The sequence below is a fragment of the Vigna unguiculata genome, chromosome 9, assembly GCF_037176805.1.
Source record: "Vigna unguiculata cultivar grain cowpea cultivar isolate G323 ecotype 2 chromosome 9, ASM3717680v1, whole genome shotgun sequence".
Taxonomy (NCBI): domain Eukaryota; kingdom Viridiplantae; phylum Streptophyta; class Magnoliopsida; order Fabales; family Fabaceae; genus Vigna; species Vigna unguiculata.
This window is the reverse complement of record NC_140800.1, coordinates 8,757,944-8,767,772: the sequence shown is the minus strand read 5'-3', so window position 1 is coordinate 8,767,772 and position 9,829 is coordinate 8,757,944. Positions and strand designations below refer to the sequence as shown.

Here is a 9,829-nt window from a genome sequence, read left to right as displayed (position 1 = left end):
CCACCATCACCACTACCCCTCCATTACCACCACAAAACACCAACACATGTTAATACAAACTTCACATATGATTAAACTTAGAAAGAGGGGTATATATAGACCATCATAATTAGGATGACATGAGCATGACTTGATGGTGTAAGACTTGGGAGAAAAGGCAGCGGGCTGAGAAGTGAGAAGAGAGGAAACTTCACGGAACCATGGAGTGCCTTTGCTTGAAAAAGACTTTCTTTCACACCAATTTTTTTATTTTCCATACTTTTATAACAAAATGTTATATTAACCTAATAAAATTAAATATTATAATATAATAACAATTTATAAGAATTGTAAGTTGAATCTAATTTAGTATCAAAATATCCGTTTTCTTGCTAAAAAATATAGTGAATCACAAAATGATCAAAACGCTCTTAGATTAGGATAAATTAATTTTAGAAAAATTAATTTTTTCAAAATTATCAAACCACGCATGCATTGATTACCGTGGATTAATCTTAGAAGATTCGTTTTTTCTTAAAGTTTATACTTTGATGTAAATGATTTCAATTTATTTTTTTATTTTTTTAAACATTAAATTTATTTACATTAAATTTAATGTATACTTATTTGAATTATATTTTAAAAATAATTTTTTATTTAATTTATGTTTAAAAAAATCATTTTTATTCAATAAAATTTAAAATAAAAATGAAAAATAATTGTAGATATTTATAGGTATCTCGACCTTCGACCTAACTCAACTAAAAATTTAGAATGAAAATTTAAATTGGATATTTTAAATTTTTTATATTTGAAAAAGATTCAAAGAATAGATATCCAATTAAAAAAATATATAAAATGTAATCTATATCGAATAAAATGGATTTTATCTGAATTGAATTTTTTTATAAAATGAATTTTAAATGGATTGAATTGGAATAAAAGTAAATCGAATTGGAACAAAAGTAAATTGGATAAAGAAAAGTGGATTTTTTTTCATATTTTCATGCAATGTCACGTTTGAAAGGCTTGTCAACAATGGGAAGCCGTTTGAAGAGAAAACAATGGAACATGTAGTTGAATATGTTGATGTAGGACAAATGTAAGACCTACGAAATTTAAATCATTAAATAAAATAATTATTTAATAAATACGGGTAGTGAAAATTAAATGCTAATTTTTGTGATGTGAAATAATACTAGCTTAAATGATTGAGAGTAATTGGTTGTGTGAGAGGACTTGGGTAGTCTTATGTGTGCCAATTGTGTGTTATTTAAATTGTATTATTTTATTATATGTGTAGAATCACTACAAGAAAAAATATTTTTAACGGAAGTTTATTTTTACATTACCCAGAGTTAAAACCTCTACTAAGTTCTTTACCCGAAGTTTCGATTTCCCCCACTAAACCATCTCTGGAGAATGTGTTAGCCGGGGTTTTTATGAACCCCAGGAAGCACCATTCAATAACGAAAGTTTTTTATCTTCTTGTATTTAACATAAGTTTTAAAATCTCAGTTAAGTTTTGTGAGTTTAAAACCCCGGTTAATTACCATGAATTTTAAAACCTTCATAAAATATCATGGATTTTGAAACCTCCATAAAATACTATGAGTTTTAGAACCTCCATAAAATAACATAAGTTTCAGAACTCCCATAAAATACCCTGGGTTTCAAAACCTCCGTAAAATACAATAGATTTCAAAACCTCCGTAAAGTACCATAGATTTTTAAATTATTATTATTATATTTTTTTAATCATTTATCATTTATGTATTCATATATATTTTTTCAATCACAATTATTTACATTTATTCTATTTTTTTAATCTATATTTAATGAAATTATACCTAAATAGATATAAACTCATCAAATTGACAAATTATTTATAGATGACTAAATGTATATCAAAGTACAACAAATATACGAATTCAAATTCAAATTCAAGTACAATATTAGTCAGCAAAAACTATCATGAAGTACTGCAATAGTTCTCAAAACATTAAATGATTAAATTAACTTCCACATTATATTATATTCTTGAACTATCACATATGATTTTCGTCATGTCCAGAACTTGTTGTATTAGTTTTCACACTTTCTTGATCAGAAACCTACAATATAAATGTGAATCATAATTACAAATATAAACTCTGAAAAATAAAAGAAGTTATGCAATCTTAAAAATTACCGGTGTAGGATTGAACATAGTCAACTCAGGAGGCAATTGACCTTGATAATTTTGAGAAAAGAAGTTCATGATTGCATCAAGTCTTTTGTCACGTTCTTCATTTCGTTTATTTTGTTCATCCAATTGTGACTTTAATGCAGTGACCTATATTAGAACACAATCTATTATTAAAATCGTAAAAAACACATAAACATTATAAATGGTTTCACTTCTTGTTTTTCACTTCTTGGTCAAGATTAAAAGTACATGTTTGCCTCATAAGTGAATGTACCAGACATAAAATATTACAGCTTACTCTTAATGGCTATTGCAAAAACAAAAAAAAATGGAAAAACCCTGCTTAGCTCAGTCACATTGCAGAAGTTACAGGATTAAAAAGATGGTTACCTCCAAATTCTTTGTCCTTTTGCCGTCTGTAAGGCTGATTGTTCAAAGCATTGTAAGCATCAGTTATTAGAACAGCAGGCCGCACAAAAGAACCAAGAGCAGTTCCATTCAAATGCCTAGAAAAAAAAATATATTGATGAGAAGATTCCTTGTTGCTCTCTAAAGGTATAAAAGGTATATCAGAATCAGAGAGGAACTGTAAAAAATATTAAACAATACTGGTCGAGAAGGTTATATACAAGGTTTGGGAGACTACAGATTTCTTTCAAGTGTGGACAACTTTTTGTCTCACACCAAAAGCTTTATTTTTATGAATTGATAATGCATGCTTTAATTTCACATCACTAATTAATGTACACTTTTATATCATAACTTCTACAGCACGGATAAATATTTCACATGGTGAAAATATGTAAAGTGTTACCACAAAAAAAGTATTAACTTCTGAAAATAAGGTGTATTCACAGATAAACTAAACTTTCAAATCAAATTTTTCTAGTTAACAAATCTTCCATTGCTCATGCAAATAATTGTAGACACTAGAGACTGGAAACATGTGAACTTGTTATCGTTCAGGCCTCTTCTATTTGCCAAATAACCATGAGTCACATAAAAAAATATTTTCACTGTATAGCATGACAAACATAAAAAATTAGGTGAACAACTTCAGTATTGACCATTGATCCTTTAAAAGGCTATACTACGTGACATAAACTTTGGCCATTTAGCCCCACTAAATATTTCAACATGAGGCAAATATATCTTTTTAACTTGGCCCAAAACAAAGCGATTTTCATCTTTGACTCCTTTGTGAGAAATATCCTTAGCTTCAAGAGACCTGTTGCCAAGACAAAGGGTTCCAGTTTGGAGGGAACTTTGGATTTCCTAATGGTCTTTAATTTCATGCATTAAATAAAGGTTTGAATGGGATTATGGTCCAGATACTAACCTATATTATATACAAATGGTAGTTGAATCAGGATTCAAATAATGAATCATGAGGGTTCAAAGTTGAACCGTATATTGAAGATTAATAATAAAACATCCTCTCACATTCACAAACTAAGAAAACAAATTTAAGCACATATTCATGATCAGTAACCAAAAAAATAAATCTAGGAGCATGAATTCTGTTAAAATATGTTATAATAGAATAATATTAATATTCAAAATAAATATTCTGCTATGATAATTATTACACATTAGAATATAACATTGATATATATATATATATATATATATATATATATATATATATATATATATAAAGTTAGAGAATGAGAAACATTACAGGCTTCGAATGAACTCTATTACCATGAACTCCCTTCAACTACAACGAGACTCCAATGGAAGTGATAAGCTTTCTGACAAAGCCATTGTCATTCCCAACAAACTCACGACAATAGCTGATAGCTTCAAAGGAGAACATTCATGGTACAGCTGCAAAATACCAATTTTTTTATGGATTAGACAGATAAAAATTCTGCAGTAACATGTTTTGAGTGAACCCTTTATGTGCTGGTTTTCTTTTTGTTTCTTTTTCTGAGTTGGTCTTGTGCAGGTTCATTGCTCCTCAAATCCCAACAGACTTTTCAATTCAAGTACAGGAAACCACTTATAATGTTCACAAGGTATAAATGCTTTCGCATATTTAAAGCCCTGTGAGTGCAGAAAATTATTTACTTCTTCTTAATTGGTTTAGTAACATGTTTCCAAATAGATTAATCAGCTGTGTATATAGAGCTCATGAAATATGATAATTTCAGTTAAAAAATGGTTAAAAAAATTTAACAAGTCAATTTGGTATCTATTTGATCAATTTTGAATATTTTTTAATAGCTTTAATTATACTAGCATAAAAGTTACATATTCCTTTTCTTTGTGAGTGCACGGTTCTATTTATCTTTTTTTGGATAGGGTAAAAAAAGTTCCTCCAGATAGCAGAAAAACAAGATAATAGAGACGGATTAAAAATCCTGAAAACAGAACAGCACAAAACACGGGAAAGCAACAGTATATATAAGTATCCATGCATCGTAATTTACATCTAATTAATTTGATCATAATTGTAATCAATAGCGAAATTAATTTACCGGATTTCCATTTACTAGATCATTACTAAGCATACTCAAGTCCGCATCACTAATCAAATTGAAGTCAACACCATCATTCCGAAAATAGTAGGGTGGAAGAAGAGTGGGTGCTGCTGAAGCCGATATGCTTATATCAGACATCAAGGCATTGAAGTAGGGATACTTCTCAACCTACATCACCAAAACTTTTATATTATTTTTTTTCAGTAAAGAAAAATATAATAAATGCATATGGTGCTAACCTTGTAGTTTGAGAATATAACTGGCTTTTGTCTCTTGGTGTCGAAAGTTGGGATTACAACATTAGTCAGTGTTTGACTAAGTCGTGTGTCCTTCAACAGTTCACGAGTTATGTTGTGTAAAAACTCCTCGTCAAATTGCGTATCTTTTCCATGTTTGCATGTTGGTTGTTTCAATATCACAAACACAAAACGAAAGCATGTTATTATGATTTGTGGTTAATTGTTAATATTGATGATGTTCTAAGAATATTAATGGTGTTATTATACCTAGATGAATTGAATACATGAGGGCCATTTTGTTTGTAGAAGTCTACAATTTGTGCAGGAGTAAAGGCAGCACGAGTAGGATCATGAGGGCTTGGTGTGGCTAACAAAGCTGTTATGAGTGCACTAGTGCCACTCCCTCCTATCACATCAAAGAAATGTGCTAAATCTGCATTTGGATCCCTAGCCTGCAACTCAACCATATTCAAATACCTAAATATAAGAAGCATACATAATAATGGTAATAATAAAGATAATAGATCACAGTGACTTATATTTTAAACGCTAACCTCAAATCGTTTTGTATCATGTGCTCCAACAGGCTTTGAGAGATCTTGAAATGTAAATCAGTTTCTGTCATTTCTTGTGCCACTAGCCGATCAACAAAACTAATAGATCCACTCTTATCCCTTCCACTTCCCTTAGGAAATGAATATTCGTTTCTTGTAGTAACTATCAAGTTTCCTATATCTATTGTATCCTTTATGGATGCAAAGTTTAAAAACACTGGGCAACTGAATCACTAGATCAAAGTAACTGATAAAAAATGAATAAAAAACTTGTGATAGACAACTAGAACACTAGAGGCCAATTGTGAAATCAATACTAATATATATATTACCTTGCCACCAGTTTCCTCTTGAAGCAGTTTCTGAATCATCTTCAACCCCGTCTTTCTTGTATATCTAAATAAAAAATCATGTTAGGCTTTCCTAATAGTATGATAAAAGTATCAATGAAATAAAATACAACATAGACAAATAATAACTATTTACTCTTGGTTAGATATCTGAAATTGTCTTAAACTCTATCTAGGGATCAGTTTAACAACATAATCTAATAATTCTTCTTTCCCTTGCAACATATTTACATTTGATTTGGGTTAGCAGGACATGAATGCTTTCGTACACACACATCTACTCTGGTCTTTTGGTTATACACTTTGAAAATGACTATATAACACAAACAATAGTAACTGTAATCACCAAAGAATTGAATTCAGAATCTTGTGTACTCTTAGGACGAAAATATATGTCCTAGCCACCATAATGGATTGATGAGCTAAGCTGACATGGTTGAACTGTTTGTTCTTGATGATACATAGAACTCATATCCTTATGTGTTGTGTTATGAGTTTCACCACCACTTTCCTTGCTGATGTGATCTGTATTCATAGCAAAGAAAAATTGAAAAAAAAAAAATCCAATCATTAATCATAAGCTTTTAAGTAATTGAAATATTGAATACATATCATTACGTATGGTTTTATCCACATGAAAATATCTTGACTTAATATGAAGTATTAGTTGGTTCTCAGAACTCTGGAATGTACAGTAATTTGGTGAATTGAATGAAGGACACATTACTAAGGATGCAATAAGCATATACTAAGATAGCTTCTAAAAGTCGCATAACAGTCATCACTACATTATCGATATGCTTTTATACCCTTTTTATACACCTTCCATAGATAGCTAGAATGTTAATATGCTTGCCTATGACCAGCAACTCCTCACTGGTAATCTATAGAGTCGTAAAGTAAGGTCTAGAAAAAATGACTAAGCAGCTTACCACCTTTAACACAAGAAATAAAACATTAAAGTTTCATTACTTCGTCTCAATCTCAAAGCTGCCCAAACTCAAAAAAAGTGAGTGTGGTAGACAAAAACAGAACCAAAGTACGCAACAATAAACAAAGAAAAGTTCATTGTTAAAATGGAGAAAAATCAAATTTACCGTGAATTGATCAGGACGACGTTTTTCTAACGCAAGAAATTGCAATCTCATTGCGGCAACTTTTTCATACTCCTTGGATAAAATATAGCATGTCCAAAAGGTAAATGCATAAGCAACTACAATGTGTGCCCAAAACCTGAGGTAGTGCTTTAGATTAGAAACTAATTTACTAAATAGCATGAAGATACAGCAGCAAAAGTGAAAAACTGTAATAGCACAGGATAATGGTGATGAAACATTTGAGATTCAAGTTTTCATCTCCAGAAAAAGTTTCGGGCGAATTGCAGAAGTAATCATTCTGTGCCTTATGAGCAGCCATTGTTTCTGGGAGTTCGTCGTCGTGAGAGGGAAGACGCCCGCTAGCTAGGGCTACGAGTTCGTCAACGCCGGTGCAGAGAAAGGGAAGACGCCATCGGTTAGGACTGTAAATTCCTCGTCGTCGCCGGTGAAGAGAAAAACGTCGTCGCCGATGAAGAGAAAAACGTTGCCACCGCTGGACACGCGTTGGTTGGAGTGGATGAGGAAGAAGAATAGCCATTTTCGGAATGCGTTATTGTGTTTTAAAAAAGACAACGCTGAACGAAAAGGACCATTGTTTATTGAAGTGGAAAATTTAAGTATAAAATTTATAGCGATTTGAATAATTAACAAAATTTGTTTTAATTTTTAACGATTTATTATAACCGCTAAAAATATACTGTGAATATAAATTATATTTTTTTTAGTGACTCACTAAGTTTAAAATAATATAATCGGTGACGATTAAAATAAAATATCAGAAATAAAAATAATTTTAGCGGTTTATTTAACCATTACTTCAATAAAATATTTTTTTAATAAATAATACTTAATTTAATTATTAAAAAATAAATTATAATAAGTATAATTACGGATAATTTTATATAAAAAAAATTTACGTGAAAGAAAATAATCTACATGTATTTTTTTAATAAATAATTTTTAAAGAACATTACAGATATTTTCATAGAAATAAATTGGCAAAAATATTATAAGTAATAATGGTATATATTTTATGGAGTTTGAATTTGGAGTTTGAAAGAAATCTAGACTATTTTCTAGAGGTTTAAAATTAAATCTTTGTAATTTAGCAAAGGTTTTAAAAACCTATACTATATTTTAAAGGTTTAACATTAAATTTTTGTAATTTAAGGGAGGTTTTAAAAACCTACACTATTTTTTAGAGGTTTAAAGTTAAACCTTTGTAATTTAACGGAAGTTTTAAAAATCTATACTATTTTATAGAGGTTTAACACTAAACCTTTGGAATTTAACGAAAATTTTAAAAACCTTAGTTAAGTTAATCAATTGCTAAGGTTATATTAACCTTCGCTAAATAACTCCCGTTAAATGTAATTTTTTTTGTAGTGTATAAATTTCTAAATTTATAAAAATTATCACGAAATATGAATTGGTTGTGCAATTGCAAAATTGATATTGGAGGGTCATGGGTTCGAATTTTGGCTTAAGCAAAATAAATTTATAAAAATTATCACAAATCGCCTGGCGGCTCATGAAGCTTTCTTGAGTTTTCTGTGTGGTTGAGGTTGTTTGGATGAATCCTTGATGTATGCTCGAGTGTACTTTGATATGATTGGATATCTGTAAATAATTTTCATTTTGCTTGAAAAATCTAGGATTTTTCCCAGGATTTGTATGCATCGCTTGGCGGGTCATGCACTACCGCCAGGCGACACATCAAACTCAGGCAACCATGGGGATTTTGCTCGCGTCGTGTTCTGGGGTTGATTATCAGGACATCTAGTACATGATTTTAGGAAATGAACATAAAATGTGGGGAAGAAACCTTACACGATTAATAATTAATGATATGTGTGAAAGGACAATAATTGGGATAATATGCATGTAAAGAAATGCTTGGTGTTTAACTGTGATGTTGATACTGCCTGCTGGGACTGTTTTATATATCAGTTGGGATGTTGATTGAAGTGGGGTAAGGCCTGTTCCATTCAGTTTATGAATGAGGATATAATGGAGTGCATAAGGGGTGAATAGTAGTATGCCCTCAATTTGGAAGCTATAGATTGTGTGGCATGATAATTTAATCATAATGTTATGACTAAATAATTTCAAGGGTGCTATGTAATGTGTGTTGTGTGTTTGAGGTTCATTAGAACATGTCCCAATGTGCCAAAAACTAGTAGCATTGCGTTATTGGTATAGCGCCTGGCGACGGCGACGGGCCACCAGGCGATAAGAACCAAAACAGTGGTAGTGGCCACTGGATTCGCGTAGCACCTGGCGGCAGGGGAGGCTTCTCAAGGCAGAGTTTGGCTAGCAGAGGTATTGGGAAAGGCGTGTCGCTTAGCGACATGAGGAGATCGCCAAGCGGTCTGGAACAAGGTTCTGCCTAGCGACGCGAGAGGTGCGCTAGACGGTTTTGGGTGTAGAGTTGGATCGCGAGGATGATTTCTACACGGCTTTGGATGAAGGCCATGATGTGATGCTTTGGCTGGGGGCCCAGTTACGAGTGTAACTTGTATTGGGGTAGCACGTGGTCACTCGAGATTGTAGCTTGGTGGTTTAGGAAGTCCAGTGGAGTGTGCGAGATCGTGGCTCGTACGACGAGGTTCTAGAAGATTGCCCTCTTAAATGTAACTGGATGAGTTTGCTAGTCTGGGGACAACTATGGATTACGGTTCGTTTTGGGGAACTACACTTGGTGTCGCAGATTGTGGCCGTGGCAATTTATTCCCGCATGTGGACTATTAGGTGGTGGCCTGTAGTCGGAGGGGCGAGTAGACACTCGTGCAGCAAAGATCGACCAGTGTACTCATCAAAGGGTGTAGAATCAAGATGCATCTAACAAAGTGTTTGGAAATGGAGGGTTGAGGATTGGGGATGCTAACACGGGTCATGGTTATGAGATGCTTTAATTATGTCATGTTGTATTTGTT

General features: G+C 32.0%; 1 protein-coding gene across 7 annotated transcripts; it reads right to left on the bottom strand.

The window, feature by feature from the left end:
• Positions 1–1,840: 1,840 nt before the first annotated feature.
• Positions 1,841–7,474, bottom strand: LOC114164242 (patatin-like protein 1). Of its 7 annotated transcripts, none has more exons than XM_085666115.1 (11): positions 6,894–7,474; positions 6,143–6,321; positions 5,779–5,842; positions 5,447–5,637; positions 5,160–5,369; positions 4,893–5,035; positions 4,651–4,821; positions 3,872–3,997; positions 2,558–2,673; positions 2,171–2,314; positions 1,841–2,093 (listed from the first exon to the last, which is right to left on the bottom strand). In XM_085666115.1, the coding sequence occupies exons 3-6, from the start codon at positions 5,815–5,817 to the stop codon at positions 5,023–5,025; spliced, it is 453 nt and encodes a 150-aa protein (XP_085522241.1). In that variant the 5' UTR covers positions 5,818–5,842; positions 6,143–6,321; positions 6,894–7,474; the 3' UTR covers positions 1,841–2,093; positions 2,171–2,314; positions 2,558–2,673; positions 3,872–3,997; positions 4,651–4,821; positions 4,893–5,022. The 7 variants fall into 7 exon arrangements, with proteins under 7 accessions (XP_085522241.1, XP_085522237.1, XP_085522238.1 ...); XM_085666111.1 differs by having other exon boundaries at positions 5,160–5,344; positions 5,447–5,693; positions 6,894–7,470; XM_085666112.1 differs by having other exon boundaries at positions 5,160–5,344; positions 6,894–7,470.
• Between the last annotated feature and the right edge of the window lie 2,355 nt (positions 7,475–9,829).